The 17,610-nt window shown below is 37.8% G+C and overlaps 1 protein-coding gene across 8 annotated transcripts in view; it reads right to left on the bottom strand.

Annotated features, from left to right (window-relative positions):
- The window catches only part of UBE2Q2 (ubiquitin conjugating enzyme E2 Q2), a 59,336-nt gene that overhangs the window by 35,872 nt on the left and 5,854 nt on the right, over positions 1-17,610 (bottom strand). For 7 of the 8 annotated variants that reach the window (XR_004057231.1, XM_030930037.1, XM_030930038.1 and 4 more), the window contains exons 2-3: positions 12,279-12,380; positions 6,761-6,865 (exon numbers count right to left, since the gene is read on the bottom strand). Coding sequence is in view for 7 of the 8 variants with exons in the window: in XM_030930037.1 (XP_030785897.1) it covers positions 6,761-6,865; positions 12,279-12,380 (207 nt within the window). In the remaining variant the exon portion in view is untranslated. The remainder of the gene's footprint in view (positions 1-6,760; positions 6,866-12,278; positions 12,381-17,610) is intronic. The other variant, XM_010375731.2, reaches the window with a different exon arrangement.

The following is a 17,610-nucleotide window of genomic DNA, read 5'->3' as shown; positions in this document are numbered from 1 at the left end:
AGTAAAAATAAGATCCCCCCCACCCCCAAAAAACCACTTGTAGAAGGGCCAGAGTACTATGCACTTGACCCAATAAGGCATTTATGATTAAGAAAACCAAACAGTGACATTCCCTTAGAACAGAGAAAAAAAGGAGATGGGGGAAAAAACAGAAGAGAGGTAAGTAAGAGAACAGTTAAGGGACATCAAAGATATAGAGATCTAACATTCATCCAGAGGATGAAGGGGAATAAAAAGAAAGAAAAGAGACAAGTGCTGCTGAGCTAAATAAAGACTTTAGAATATTAAGCGGCTCTGAATGCCCCAAAGGAATACTGAAGGCCTGATACAGTGGCTCACGCCTATAACACTTTGGGAGGCCAAGGCAGGAGGATCACTTGAGCCCAGGAATTTGAGACCAGCTTGGACAACATGGTGAAAACCCATCTCCACAAAAAAATTTAAAAAATTAACCGTGCATGGTGGCAGAGCGCACCTGTAGTCCCAGCTACTCAGGAGGCTGAGGTGGGAGGACTGCTTGTGCCCAGGAGGTAGAGGCTGCAGCAAGCCATGATCACACCACTGCACTCTAGCCTGGGCAAGAGAGTAAGACCCTGTTTCAAAAAAAAAAAAAAAAAAGGAATACGGAAAAGTAAAACCCCCACACTTTACAGTTACAGAGAAAATCATACCAACTACCAGGAAGAAAAAATAACATACACAGAAAGTAGTAAGAATGAGATAGGCATCAGACTTTTCATTTGTAAAAAATATCAGAAGATAGAAGTGTAAGTAACTGGGAATAGACTCAATTATGAACTCAGAATTCTATATCTAACTCCATCAATACAGGAAGCATATCTGTGTATGTTCACCTCCAGATTCTCCACACCAATGTGGAATACTTTATACAGAGTCAGATATTTGTTGAACAAATGATAACAGACAGTAAGTATTCAAGGGACGCTCTTCATACACATCCCTGCAAATGCTTTCTAGCTAAAAAAACAAAAAACAAAACAAAACAAAAAAATAGGATATTATTCAGAGATATACTTGAGGGGCAGGGAGCAGGAGACATAATACAAGGAGCAGCAATAAGCAAAGACAACATTAACACCAATAGTGAAGTCTAAACGATTGCTGACAATGCAGCTGAAAGGTCACAGGCCATATTCTCTGACCATATTGAGGCACTAAAAATAACTGAAAAGTCACCTGAAAATGCTTTTTAAAAAGTTTTTTTTCCTAGATAACTCTTGAGTAAAAGAAGAAATTGATCCTCATGCCCTTAAGTATGTACCCCAGAGAAATGATGGCACAGGGGTACCATGAAATACAGACAAGAATGATCACAGCAGCATTCGCTGTTCCTAACAACACTGGAAACAACCCACATGTCTGTATCTAGTCAAGGGGATAAATGGTAGGGTATATTCAAACAATGGAATAAATACAGCAATGCAAAACAACTATAGCTACACAAAATAGGAACAAATTTCACACACAATGTTGAGCACAACAAAGATGAAATAATACACATAGTATGATTTTCAGAAGTTCAACAATAGGCAACACTACACTGTATGATTCAAGGATGCATACGTGAGTGATAACACTAGAGAAACGTAAGGAAAGATAAGCGTACAGAGGAACAGTGATTGGGAAGAAGCCTGCAGAAGGTTTCCATAGTGTGAGCAATGTTCCTTCTTTTCCCCTGGGTGCTAGCTAGGTGTTGGTTTCCAAGTATTCACTCTAATTATCTGTTACACTAAGCTTACGTTTTACATATTTTCAATACACGTCATCTCTCACAATAAAAAGTTTTAATAGTATGGCAATGTGAATGAATGATGGAATAAAATTACTTGGAAAATAGATTTTAAAACTTGTGCAATAAACTCAAACAGCACCCAAAGAAAATGCATACCCTTACATGTTTGTTTAAAAAGCAATTTAAATTACATTAATCCACTAAACCAGAAAAAGCAAAATAAAAAGGGGAATTAAGACATAAGCAAAAAATGAAAAAGAAAACACTAGATTTAAAAAATAAAACTAAAGGAGGATTCTTTGGCAAGACTAATACAATAAAACAGCCAAGCCTCTGAAAAGTAATCAAGATAAAACTTTTGAAGCGAAAATGGCATACAGCCACATGTGAATATGATGCAACAGCTTAGAAGTATACATAAAGCGATCATTTTTTTTTAGAATCTACAGTTACTAAAACTGAAGAAGAGGAAAATCTGGAGAACAATACATAGAAAAAGGAAAAAGACAGTCAAAGACTCATCCTCCAGATTGGAGTTTTATTTAAACCATGGTTTCTCAACCTCAGCAATATTGATATATTGGGCCAGACAATTCTTTGTGGAGGGTTCTCCCGTGTGTTGTAGGATGTTTAGTGATATCCTCTCTACCCAAGAAATCCCAACAGCACCCCCTACCATGACCAGCTGTGAAAACCAAAAATGGCTCCAGATATTTTCAAATGTCCCATGGGAGGCAAAAATCTCCAGTTGAAAATTACTGTGTAAACCAGATCTACATCCTAGATCTTAGAAAAAAAGATGTAAAACTTTCGAAGTCAGCCCTGCATACCCTTGATACTGAAATAAGAGCGTAAAAGGAAACAAAGTATAACCTTACTTAATATAGAAGTAAAAATCCAAAAATAAAATATTACCATATCCATTCTAATGGCATTCACTATAGAAATGCAACGATGATTTAAAATTAGGAATTCACAAGTTAAATTCCTACATACAATCGTGGGCATAATCATGAAAAACCAGCTAGCTCTCTATGCATTAAGTCCATGTGATATTCAGTGAAAAACACAAGCTGCAGATGTCCTACAGAAGGAAAAGTGAGGGGTCAGGGGCAGTGGCTCACGCCTGTAATCCCAGCACTCTGGGAGGCTGTGGGCAGATCACAAGGTCAGGAGTTCGAGACCAGCCTGGCCAACATAGTGAAACCCCATCTCTACAAAAAAGTACAAAAAATTAGCCAGGCATGGTGGCGCACACCTGTAATCCCAGCTACCGGGGAGACTGAGGCAAGAGAATTGCTTGAACCCGGGAGGCGGAGGCTGCAGTGAGGCAACATCACGCCATTGCACTCCAGCCTGGGCGGCAGGTGAGACTCCAACTCAGAAAAAAAAAAAAAAACACTGGCCAGGTGATCATAGATGTTTATAAAATATCAGCTGACTGTGGTGGCATGTGCTTGTAATCCCAGCTACTCAGAAGGCTGAGAGGCAGGAGAATCGCTTGAACCCAGGAGGCGGACGTTGCAGTGAGTTGAGATCGTGCCACTACACTCCAGCCTGGGCGACAGAGAGACTCTGTTAAAAAAAAAAAAAAAAAAAAAAAAAAAAAAAAAAAAAAAAAAACACAGAAGGAAAAGTGAATACTGAACACATATTTCTCCCATCTGCTCTTTGTCCTGAGACTCCACTAAAATTACGGTGAAGAATAAACACACAATTACAAAAAAGGAATGAGGTTATCAGCAGACAAGAACTCACCTCTAGACAATGACAGTAAATGGAAAATGGTTAATTAATGGAGCAAAGCCCACAAAGGTGGAGGTTAGGGGGATATCGATAACAAGGAGGCAAATTTATCTCACAGCACCCTGAAGAGGCTCTAGACTCAGACACTAGGTACCCCAGAAAGCGAGACAGATAGGCAACACTGTAAACAGATTAACAAAAGCCTATATACAGAACACATTTTCCAGGTTCTGAAACACTGTTCTACCACATCTCCTTAAGCAGAACCCAAGCAAACATACATCCACCCCAGGCAAGAGAACACAGATTTCATATCCAGAGGAATGGAGTAGTTCCAGCCACCATTTATGATTGCACCAGGAGATAAGATAGAGGGGTAGGGAATAACAATTGGGAATCAGCCTAAATTCCCACTAAAAGCTATCAGTTGACAAGTCTTGGACACGAAGAACTCCCAATCAGTCTTTCAGTCTTTTTTTTTTTTTTTTTTTTTGAGATAGGGTTCCATTCTGTCACCCAGGCTAGAGTACACTGGCATGATCACAGCCCACTGCAGCCTCAACCTCATAGGCTCAAGTGATCCTCCTGCCTTAGCCTCTTGAGTAGCTGGGACTATAGGCAGGTGCCATCATACCCACCTAATTTTTTATTTTTGTAAAGATGGGGTCTCAATATGTTGCCCAGGCTGGTCTTAATTCTTGGGCTCAAGTGATCCTCCCATCTTGACCTCCCAAAGCACCGAGATTATAGGTGTGAGCCACCACACCCAGGCTCCCAATCAGTCTTTTAGTACCTCTCTCAAATATGAACAAAAAAGGGAATTAAAAGACTACAAATGATGAGCAACCTACAATACACACTTGAGGAAAGGTTTAAAAAAAAAATACCAAAATAAACTAAGAAAAAAAATTATTAAAGAAAAAGATGCTAGGGAGAGGGTCAAAGTATCAAAATAGCTCCTTAAAGACACTTATGAATATATTACATCCATAAAACAAAAATAGAATATGAATAAAAAATAATCAGTGAAGAAAAGGTCGCTAGAACTCAGGGCTCGTCCTTGGATGGGCCCATCCCACGATGAATCTGGGTTGGCCTCAAGACTCACTTTAACCTACAGAATTTGGTAGAAATGATATTGGGCCTGTTCCAGATCTAAGCCTTAAGAACATCCGGCAGTTCCACTTCTGTGCTTCTGGAAGCCAAAAATAGGAACTGACTACCCTCTTGGAGAAAGAGAAGCCACATGAAGCGGCCTGAGAGGATGACGTGCTACGCAGAGGCCAGGTGAAGAAACACCAAGGCAGCAGGCCTGTGGGTGAAGAAGCCGTCTCAGATAACCCACTACAGCTGAGCATCCAGATGGCCAGTCCCTGTCACCATCTAAACCACACAGTGAAAGGTGCCAAGTGAGACCAGCAGAAAACCTGTCCAAGTAGCCCCAGTTAAGTCATACAATAGTGACAGATAGGCAAATTTGTTGTTTTATGCCATTAAGTTTTGGGATAATTGGTTAAGCAACAATAAATAAAACTTAAAGTTATGACTGTCCAAATAAAATTTCCAAAAGTTGAAAGAAAAATATTCTAGATTTTAAAATTAAATAAAAATAATTCAGAAATAATATGAGATACAAGACTCAAGACAAGAGGTCTTGAGTCCCATTAACAGACACTTCAAAATGAACAAATAAAATGGAAAGGAGAAAGTTAACAACAAAAATATGAGAAGATTCAAGGTTCCAAATTTGAAAGAGCCTATCCATAGGCCTATCCATTTGGTGTACTCAGCACAACGAGTGAAAAAAGACCCACACTAAGTATATTGTTGTGCTGTTTCAGCACACCAAGGAAAAGACAAACTCCTAAAAGCTTCCAGAGAGAAAGCCATGCATAAATGACTGAAACTCAGAATGGCATGAGGCTTCACCACCACGACTGGTTGGAAGACAACAGCGCAGACTTTGAAATTCTAAGGTAAAATTATCTTCAACCCAGAAACATATAATCAACCAAACTATCACTCAAGTGTGAGGGAGGGTAGAATATAACAGAAGTGAACATTGATGGGGATGTGCTATGCACCAGGCACTGTTCTAAATGGTTTACCTGTACCAACTCATTTAATCCTCATAGTTCCCCAAAAACATAGGTACTAATACTATTACTGGTTCTCCCATTTTGCCAATTCAAAATTGATGCACAGAGCAATTAGGGAATCAGCCCAAGGGCATACAGCCAATAAGTAGCAGAACCAAGATTCAAACCTATCTCGGTCTGGCTCCAAAACCCAAACACTGGACAGTATTTTTTCAGAAGCTACCACTCAGAAAATGTACTGCTCCATGCTTTCTTAGGGTTTTACCTGAGAATATAGTCAGGCAAAATGAGAAAGGGTAAGCCACGAAAGATGGCATGAGATCCAAGAAACAATGGATCTACTGCAGGAAAGCAGATGAGAAAAACCTCAAGATGGCATCTGCACAGCCAACCCAAAGAAAAACCTGCCAAGATGGGCAAGAGGAGCCAAAGGCTTCAGAAGAAAGGTAAACCTCACAGAAAGGGCTACAACATAATTTTTTTAAATTAAAAATTACTATTATGAGGAAGATACTACAAAACTAAAAGCTGCACCAAGAAAGGAAATATCCTATCCTAAATATTCTAGAAAACTTGGCTTTACTCTACAAAGTCCTAATGATAATTAGTGATTACTTACATGACTAAAGATAATATTTGAGAAAAGGGAGGTGAGTGGTAAGTGGGTGTTATAAGAGCTAAATTATAATGTATTATAGTAAAAAAATAAATAACTGATGCCTAAATAGGTAAATTCAGAATGAAGTTAGTGGTGGTGGTGAACTAGTGGAAATTTCTGTTGCTTGCAGGAGATAACTTTTGGGTTAGTTCTTAAAAAGCATAAACAGACTTAAGGAGATGACATTTCTAGGTGAAGGAAATTGAATAACCAAAGACAAACAATGAAAGAAGCAAGAGCATTTAGGGAAACCAGCAATATTAACAAAAAGGTGGTGGTAGGGAGAAGGGCAACTGTTTGCCTGTATAGTAAATACCAGCAGCTCCAAAGAATGTAAAGTTTATTTTTAGTACCTAAAACAGAACACACAAAACAATTCAATAGGAACAAAAAAGAAACTAACTTCTAAATAAGTTGAATAATAAAAAGAAAAATCATCCTAGTTTGACTTTTGCTTGAGACAATTTATTTTAGCTCTTGAACACTAGAGAATTTTTACTTTACCTGACCCGTGGGTAGTGGTTGATCTAGCATCTCAACATCCAGGTGCTTAGGAAGGTTATATAATCTGCAGAGTTCACATATCAACCACTTCAATTGCTGACGAAGCTACAAAACACATTTCAGTAAATAAGCATTATGTTAAAGAGCCCTTAGAAGACATCAATAATGTTATGACTACTGTAATCAATCCAGTAGGAAATGAAAAAGTTTGTTACTGCTCAACTGCAGCTTACAGATTTAAAAAATAGTCTTTAAATATTTTCAGGATCCTCTAGTATAAGAAAGTTACTGTGGCTTGGGGTATAATCACTACAACTGATACCTAGCAGAATGACAACAATAAGGGCAGAAGAAGGAAGTTCCAGATATTGTCCAATTTCTCACTGCTAACCTGTTTTCTGAGAAACTTACAACTTCAGACAAGAGAATATTAATGCATTAATGAGGCTACCAAAAAAAGTAAAAATTAAAAAAAAAGAAACAGAAAAAATAACCCAGACACACACAGGCAGTGCTGTTACAGATGGATTATAAAAGTATATATTCCGGTCATATTCATTTAAAAGTACAGAAGCAAATGTGATCTAGTAGACAGAGCCTGGCAATCTAGATAGATGACCTTGGATATCGTATCTAATTCTGAGTATGAGTCTGCCCATCTGTAAAACAAAGAAGTGAAAACTTTCCCAGAATGGTAAAGATTAATGAAACCTGTAAAACACTTGATACTTAGTAGGTTATTAAGTGTCTGTCTAAAAAATAACAATAATTCACTAGGAAAACTGCAAAGAATAACTGTAAATTTCCATGTTTAAGTCCAGATTGTTTTGTAAGCATATTTGCTTTAAACAAATAAGCAAGGTAAATCATGTGTACAAGTATGGTTTTTAATTGTTTAAAATGTTTTTCAATGTATAAGGTGACTCAAATGGGATCTAATAAGGCAACTCACTTCACTTAGTCGGGAACAGTTTCCTAGGTGGCTCTGACCGAGAAAAGAGATGAAGAGAAAGAAGCAGGTTTACAAAGGACAAAGCAAGACGACACAGGATTAGAATGGGTTAACGAAGCAAAGAATAAGCCTTCCCAAAGTGGACAATGGAGCAAATGGAAATGAAGAAGGTTGAATGGTAAATTAGGATCCAACAAAAATCTTCATGCTTAAAAGGAAACCAAGCTCCAGTGTGGATTTGATATCCACCCAATATGCTCTATTGTGTGCTAAGTGTATAATGAAGATGACGCAAGGCGATCTGGACACAGACCTAGACACTCTGACCTCTGGCACGTAAGGGGCTCCAGGAGTGCTGGAGAGAGAGGCAGCAGGGTAGTGGAGTCATATCAAGCAACAAGAAAGACAGGGTAGTACATTTTCCAGGAATTTCAATTTTCCTCCCTTCCCCCACACACCAAAAAAGCATCTGAGGGATGGGAGGAAGAAACTGAGATCACAGAGAAAATTGTAAGAGACATTCAGAAGGTCAGGTCTTAGAAAATCACTAGTTTGGAGGGGGGAGGTCAGAGAACAGTAGTATATAAAAGAACACTAAGACAGTTCCCAGATTTAGGCATGGGTGACTAATTGGATTATTTCATTTTTTCCCCCACTCACAATCACAAGGAGAATTATCGAGGAAAAACACGGGGCTGATAGAGTGTTAGGAGGTGGGTAAATGCAAATTTAAATGTCATCATTTGGAACACCCATGGCACTCCAAGTGAGATTCCCTAACATATATGATATACAGACAGATATATGGGTTTGAAGCTGGAGATGAATACAGATTTAGGAATCCCTAGAACAGAGGTCATGACTAAAGTAATGGGAGTAAAAGATTACTCAGAAAAAGCACAGAATGAGAAGAGAAGAAAAAAGTAGACCAAGGAAGAAGAGATCGGAGGAGACCAAGGCAGGGTGATAAGATCAAAACAAGACAGTAACCCGATGAAAGTTCCATTAGATTATCACAATTATCACAGAGCCTGACACAGAAGCCAGTGTTTTTTTAATTGTGTTCTACTATTAACAGTTTCCTATACCCACCAGGAAAGAAAAAAGTATAAACAAGCATATAGATTGTTTTACATTGTATACTAAAGGGGCCAATGATACACAATATTTTATGCCTTGCTTTTTCACTTAATGTAGCTTAGAACTTTGCATATGCTCTTACGGAAAGACTGGCTGCTTTTCTTTCTTTTTTTCTTTTTTTTTTGGCCTACAACAGAATATTCTACTGTAAAACTATACACTATAATTTTTATTTAACCAACTCTTTATTGGTGGACATTAAGAATGGAGGAATGTTTCAACAAGGGAACAATCAACAGTATCAAAATACTGCAGAGGGGTCAATTTGGGGACTAAGAGAGGTGCCACTAGTTTTGGCAACTAGGAGATAAATTTTAGTGCAACAATGAAGGCACAATCCAGATTACAATAACTTCAGTGAAAAAAGGTGAAGACATGTAGCTTATTCTCTTAAGAAACTAGGCTACGATAAACTGGCAGAGGCTGTAAGAGTGGGAGGTGAGTTGTTTTCTCCTTCATGTAAATACATTCACTTTATAAAAAACTAGGCCCAATGTTATATCCTATTTCATTTAACCTTATGAACATGTTTACTTAATATTTTAGACACTGAAAAGTAACTCATTTTTGCTATTATAAAACCGTTATCTTTAGATCTTCTGAAGCAACTTCCTAAAAGGAGGTAGCAGTAACAGAACTATGTCTACCATTCTTTCCCATCAACCCCCTTGCTGGGGATGTAAACATGTGTCCACCTAGCTTTTAATTTTTACCTGTTACCTTCATGGCTCTCCATACAAACCTTACCTCGTGTGTGTGTGTGTGTGTGTGTGTGTGTGTGTGTATATATGGAGAAAGAAAGAGAAAGAGGGTCTTGCTATGTTGCCCAGGCTGATCTCAAACTCCTGGGCTCAAGCAATCCTCCCACCTCGGCCTTCCAAAGTGCTGGGATTACAGGCATGAACCACTGTGCCAAGCCTCAGCCTTAACTCTTAAAATATTTTTTTTTTTTGGAGACAGAGTCTTGCTCTGTCGCCCAGGCTGGAGTACAGTGGCACAATCTCGGCTCACTGCAACCTCTGCCTCCCAGGTTGAAGCAATTCTCCTGCTTCAGCCTCCAAGTAGCTGGGATTACAGGTACATGCCACCACACCTGGCTAATTTTTGTATTTTTAGTAGAGACGGGGTTTCGCCATGTTGGCCAGGCTGGTCTTGAACTCCTGACCTCAACTGATCCACCCGCCTGGGCCTCCCAAAGTTCTGGGATTACAGGTGTGAGCCATCACACCCAGCCTTCTGTTCTTAAGAATAGATGTGTTTACACCAACTATAACTTATTTTGACAAAAATCAGAGTTGAGACTCAAACTTCCTCAAATAGTTTTCCTAAGACTATTTACAGAATAATCTGTCCTTTCCTTATTAAGTTAAAATACTACCTTCACCTTATGCTAAATTCTCATTTGCATGACTCTGGTTCTAAATTTCCATTGCCTTTATCTGTCTGGAACAGGGTTAGTACACAACATTTTATTGAACATCTGGTTGAACAAGTCTATTCTTTTTTTTTTTTTTTTTAATCATTTACTCTTTTAAACGTTAGAGTCATTTTGTTAACTTCCAAAAACAAATCTGCTGGGATTTGTACTGAAATTTATTATATATATACACACACACACACATACACGTATATACATATGGGTATATATACGTATTATGTATTTTATATATACATATATGTATACACACACACATACATATACATATTTTTTTTTGAGACGGTCTCACTCTGTCACCTAGGCTAGAGTTCAGAGGCACAATCTAGGCTTACTGCAATCTCTGCCTCCCAAGCTCAACTGATCCTCCCACCTCAGCGTCCTCACTAGCTGGGACTACAAGTGTGTACGGCTACACCCTGCTAATTTTTGTATTTTTTGTAGTGACGGGGTTTTACCATGTTGCCTAGGCTGGTCTTGAACTCGTGAGCTCAAGCAACCTGCCTGCCTCAACATCATAAGGTTCTGGAATTACAGGCATGAGCCACTGCACCCAGCAGAAATTACATTTACGAATATGAAGACATGGTGATAAGTGACATATTTATAACATGAGATCTGCTCATACAGGAACACAGAATGCAAATCTTTCCTTCCACTCAGCAAAACTGTCGTGTTCTTGATAAAAGTCCTGCACATCTAAGTTGATTCCTAGGTATTTAATTTTTGTTGAAATACTTGAAAAAATACTTTATCACTGTATCTTCTATGTGATTATAGCTAAAATTGTGGAAAGCTATTAACTTTTATGTAACAGATCTTTTAACCAGTAATCTTAAAAACTCTTTTTTTCAGTTGGTTCCTCTGAATATTTTTAGGTAACCAATCATGTCAGCTGAAAATAATGATGATTATTTTTCTATAAAGACTTTATGATATCATGGGAAAATACAGAATTTTTTTTTTTTTTTCTGAGACGGAGTCTCACCCAGGCTGGAGTGCAGTAGTGTGATCTTGGCTCACCACAACCTCTGTCTCCCGGGTTCAAGGAATTCTCCTGCCTCAGCCTCCCAAGTAGCTGGGATTACAAGCATGTGCCACCATGCCCAGTTAATTTTTGTATTTTTAGTAGAGACAGGGTTTCACCATGTTGGCCAGGCTGATCTTGAACTCCTGGCCTCAAGTGATCCGCCCGCCTCGGCTTCCTAAAGTGCTAGGATTATAGGCGTTAGCCACCGCACCCAGCCAGTAAATGTGTTTTAAACTGATATAAAACTATATAGAATATGACCTCAACTATTTAAACATATGTATAAAGTTATATGTATTTTACTAGCAAAGAAAAAATATATACTGGTAGAAAATAACCATCATGTCAACAGTGGTTATATTAAGTAGAGAAATTATGGGAGATTTTAATATTTTTTTTCTGTCTATATTTTACTAATTTTCTCAACAATGGTTGCTCATGAGTTTTATAATCAAGAAAAAAAGTGTTAAAAATTTTTGCAACACAGAAAGTTATATTTCTTTATATACTAAAAACAAAAATAAAACTTTATATTTGAATATCTTTGACTTTTGCTGCACTTACAGACCTTGAAAGAAAAGGCAATTCCCTCATACTAGTTCTGGTGTCATTCTCCCCATCTCTTCCTTCACTTCCACCTTGGTCTTTTTTCTGCTTCCCACCTTGGCTAGTGATCTCTGCCCAAAATGCTTGTTTGGCTTAGTGGTTAGAATTCAGGGAAAAAAGAGATCCCTAATTCGTAATCGAAATTAAGGTTAGACATGTGGGAAATAAAAAAGAGAGAGCAGGTAGTAAACAATTTGAAGGACAACAACAACAACAACAACAAAAAACCTACTCTTTAATTCCTACAAGATTATAACCATTAATCATGCTTTTATATCATATTATCTCTTAACATTTAATTTCTATATGTAATGTTCATGAGGAAAAAAGAAAATAGCTTGTCTTATTTTCTTACCGAATTGTTGTTCTCAGTATCTTCTAGACCTTCCAGAACTGATGTCAGATTTGGGTCATCAGAGTCCACAAACCATATTGGTGAAGAAGATGGATAGGATTCCTGTTTAACACAGAGACACCTATGTTAAACATTTACATACAGACTAACCCAAATATGCAATTAAACCACATCACTAAATGGCAAGATGACCATGGATTTAAACAAAATGTATGGGGGAAAAGACAACACGTTAAAAACCATGTGAGGAGCCAGACTTTTGAGACAGCCATTCTCCTTGCATAGCACTGTCTGTTGCTATAGCTCATAGAAGTCAATGATTTTCTTCAACACTGGTAGGCAGCCTCTAAAATGGCCCCAATCACCTTCACCTCCTGCCATTCACACCCTTGTAAAATTCCCGCCCCTGGACCTAGTGAATCACTTCTAACAAAGAGAATACAGCAAAAGTAATAACATCACTTCAGAAATTAGGCTACCAAAAGACTATGATGTCTGCCTTGGTCACCCTTCTTCTGCTCTTTCCATTGCTCCCTCTGATGGAAACCAGTTGCCATGTGATGAGAGGTGCCCTATGGAGAGGCTCATATGAGGTATTATAAAAGGCCTCAGACCAAAAGCCACCTAGAAATAAAGGCCCAGTCCAACAGCCTGTGAGACAAATCCTGCCAACATCTACATGAGTGAGCTTGGAGACTGATTCTCTCCTTATCCTGCCTTAGGATGATCACAGCTGCCACCAACACCTTCACTGCCTGGTGAGAGGCCAAGTCAGTGAACCCAAGATAAATTGTACAAAATCCCGACCCACAGAAATGGTGAGATGTTTGTTGCTTTAAGCTGCTAAATTTGTTACAGAGAAATAGAAAACTAATTCAAACACCATAAAATTCTAATGTTTTAACCTATCACACAAACGAAGTTCTACCAAGAAATGCCATTACTACATACATACACACACATACACACACACGCGCATTTTGTTTTTAACCTCAAGACGGAGTCCTGCTCTGTGGCCCAGGCTGGAGTGCAGTGGCGCAATCTTGGCTCACTGCAACCACTGCCTCCTAGGTTCAAGCGCTTCTCCTGCCTCAGCCTCCTGAGTAGCTGGGATAACAGGCACATGCCACCATGCCAAACTAATTTTTTGTATTTTTAGTAGAGATGGGGTTTCACCATGTTTGCCAGGCTGGTCTCGAACTCCTGATCTCGTGATCTGCCCGCCTCAGCCTCCCAAAGTGCTGGGATTACAGGCATGAGCCACCATGCCAGGCCCCTACCTTTTTAAATACATGTGATTTTTGAAAAAAGCTAACGAACTAAGCATTATGTGCTTTCACCCACTAACAGACATTTACTCTGTTACTTTGTATGGTTTTCTATTATAAACTGGGGGGAAACCATTATTATTAAATATTAGCTTCAGAACAACTAGGTTCAAGTCATGGAAAACAATTTTGCAGAAACAATTTTAGGAAACACTGCTTTGAGAACTATAATCTGATTTATAGCTGAAGCCACAGAAACTGAATATTTTTAAAGAATTTTGACAAATGTTCTTTTAAGAATAAGTTGTATTGATGGAGGACATCATTAATAATATACCTGGTCAATAATGAGTTATTTACTATTCTCATTCCTCTAACTCTTACGGTGCCCCAAATCTCTTTACAGGCTAAATGAGAAACTCTTCAGAATTAATCCTGTTCTTGAAGAACACTAGTTATTGAGTACTGCATATTCTTATTCAAATTCTTCACACACGTTGGGAATACACCATCTGGACCACTTTTACTGTTTTAGTTTTTAGGTTTCTTTTTCCTTAGGCTAAAGAAACTGCAACTACACTTAGGATCTCATTTTATTAGGTTAGTATTTGTCTAGTAAACTTCAGCATAAGCCAAGAAACATATATGTTGTCACTCTGGACTGAAACCCCTCAAAACCATATAAAGAAAATTACAAAAACAACTGAAATCATGTTTTTAATCTTGTAGATGGAAAGATATGATACACTGTAGGTCTAAGTACTTATTTCAATGGTTCCCAAAGTGGGGCCTCTCAGACCCCCAGGTCCAAACTATTTTTACAAGAACATTAACATGTTGACATATGCTGTAAGGGTGAAGATACAATGGTGGATAAAAATGCTGGCACTTTAGCACAAATAAAGGCGGTAACACCAAACTACTAGTAGTCATGGTATTCTTCACTATGCACAGGAAAGGTTTAAAAAGGAAGAGCAACAAAAGATCAAAAGATCAGTTTCATTTAAGAATGTCTACGATAAGGCTGGGAATGGTGGCTCATGCCTGTAATCCCAGCACTTTGGGAGGCCAAGGCAGGAGGATCACTTGAGCCCAGGAGTTCAAGACCAGCCTGGCCAACATGGTGAAACCCCATCTCTCCAAAAAAATACAAAAATTAGTTAAGCATGGTGGTTGCATGCCTTCAGTCCCAGCTACTTGGGAAACTGAGGCAGGAGGATTGAGCACAGAAGGTCGAGTCTCCAGTGAGCTGTGATCACTACTGCACTCCAGCCTGGGTGACAGAACAAGGCCCTGTCTCAAAAATAAAAAGAATATCTATGATAAAGCAGCGAAAATTTTACTACATCTTAATCCTTGAATATGTCTTTTTAATATTTCAAATGATGAAATGGGAAGTACACAGGAGCATTCCTACAGACTGCCTGAGAAAAAACCCTTGTGTGACTAAGTCGTGAAGTGAATTAACCACTTTAATAGAATACTATTTTTACTTGAAAGGATGATTGACAATGTTATTTCAACTTGGGTTTTTGGATTTTCCTCAAAAAATAAGATTCTGTCATTTCAAGGAAAACAACAGACAGGCCATAATAAAATTCAACAATAAAACAGCTAATAATAAAATGCAAGTTTTTGAACAAAAAATTAGAATTTTTGAAAACTTGTATACACCACTGTTTTCCAAGAATATCCTGATAACATTGATGGCAATACTGATGAATGTATTTTGAAACTGTAAAATCAAATGTATCAACATTTAGAAGATCTCGGTAAACCATTATTATCTAAATGATCAATGCATGATAATATCATGCAAGGGTAAAAGATCCAAAGTTCAAGAAAGACCAAGTTTTGATGGAGTATCAAAAAAGAAGCCTAGGCAACATGGCAAAACCCTATCTCTAGAAAAAATACAAAAAATTAGCCAGGTAAGATGGCCTACACCTGAATCCCAGTAGACTGAGGGTGCAGTGAACTGTGATCACACCACTGCACTCCAGCCTGGGCAACACAGTGAGCCCCATCTCAAAAAAAAAAAAAAAAAAAAAAAAAAAGAATATCCACAATTATCTAAAATGGCCATTAAAATATTCCAGAATTTTTCCAACCAGGTGTCTGTATGAGGTTAGATTTTGTTTACATTATTTCAAGCAAATATCATACAACAAATTAAATGCAAAAGCAAATGACAGACCAAACATCAATGAAATCTGCAAAAAATGTAAGACTGTGCTACTATTCTATTTTTGGCTTAGAAAATTTTGTTTCGTAAAAGCATTTATAACAATATGTGATGAGTTTTTAAAGAGTCAATGTTTTCAATATTTCTGATTTAACTTCTAGTGATAAACACCAACAGACATCTTACATAAACCAAAGCCCTTGGGTCCTCAATATATTTTCAAGAGTACAAAGGAGTCCTAACCACAAAACTTTGAGAACTGCTGCCTTCCCTTCCACTTTCCTTCCTTCCTTAGAATTTCTTCCTTGGAAGAAACATCCCTTTGCCATTCTATATTAACTTATATAGTTCCATTGAGACCAGTTTCACTACCTCCTTCCCTCCCATCTTTCCACCTCCCTCTCTTGACACAAAACCTGACCAAAGGACTCAACCAGCCCACCCCATTTCCAGTGATTAGCTGTCAGGTGGGTTAAACCAAGAAAATCTGGGTTTTCCCTGAGACTAGACCTCTAGTTCCGAGAGATCTGGAATCATAGGGACAAGGGTGGCCACCTCGGTGTGGTCAGAATTCATCTTGCCTAAACACGAAGAGTAAGTTATAACATGGATCTACAATATTGAGTGAAAAAGCAGATTACAAAAAAATCTGATTTTTTTAAGGGAGAGGGAACATATATAAGCATCGGAGAAAAAATATGAGCAGATAACTGGAAAGATACAAAATTCTGATAGTGGTATATTCTGAGTGGTAGAATTATAAGTAATATCTCCTGGTTTTGACTAAAAATTTTTTAATGTCTTACAATAAGAAGATTTTGTTTTCCATATTATAAAATATCCACCACCCCAGGAAACTTAACCTTCAGCACAAACTCTACATCATTTTCAAGGTTTGTTCAGTTTAATATTTAAGACACAATCTACTTTGAAACACATCTAAAATAATGAACAACATTTAAACCTACGTATTAATGTTTTCAATCTTTCACATGCTTTAAGTTCTGTAATTTTGATCAGGTTAACTAACTAAACTTTATATCTATCTTGAAAAGATAAGTTTTCCTACTATTTCTCTTTAAAATAAATATGACCTACAATATGTCAGTTTTTAAACAGTGAATGGTGCTCAAAAATTCCAATACAAATTCAGGCAGTTTTCCCGTACATAGAATGTTTAAGTGCTTCTAGCACTGCTCTTTTTCACCACAGTTATGAAAACACAGAACAATTATCTAAGCATCTAATTATTCAGGTCCTCTGTTCTCATCCATCCTATTAGTTTCATAGTAATTTTAAGGCCTGTGAGGATGAAGTTGTCTGTGACAGCTACCATAAAGATTATTTTAAGTGGACAAATTTCAAACAAATTCATCACCACTACCATCCCCACCATAAAACTGTCTTAATACAGGGAAACACAACTGAAGATTAACCAAGCCAACCTCTTTACCTGTCACTGCTTAAGAAAAAGATTTTTTTGTCTTATTTAGAAGTAACTTTCTGTATCTATTTTTCTCCATAAATCCACTGAAATCATTGTGTGGCTCTATCTCAAGCACCAGCAACCAAAACTGCCTGCCAGAATGGTCAGTTTTTGTATCTTTCCAAATGTAGGACACAGCTATCTTCAGGGATTTCATAATTTTTTTAAAAACGATGCACAAACTTCTTGAAGGTTCAGAGATATAGCAGTTGCAATTCTTCTGAAGGCTAGTTATGGGACACATTACTTTCATACTTTGCTGTTCAATAAATGTGGGGTGGAGAATGAAGTAAATTGAATTAGCATATAATATCTTAATAAAATTCTAACTGCTCTGACAACAAAAGATACTTAAAATGCACACACATGGTTCCCTACTAGTCATTTTACAAA

This window comes from Rhinopithecus roxellana, chromosome 5 (genome assembly GCF_007565055.1).
Source record: "Rhinopithecus roxellana isolate Shanxi Qingling chromosome 5, ASM756505v1, whole genome shotgun sequence".
NCBI classification, from domain to species: domain Eukaryota; kingdom Metazoa; phylum Chordata; class Mammalia; order Primates; family Cercopithecidae; genus Rhinopithecus; species Rhinopithecus roxellana.
This window is presented reverse-complemented; position numbering and strand designations above follow the sequence as displayed.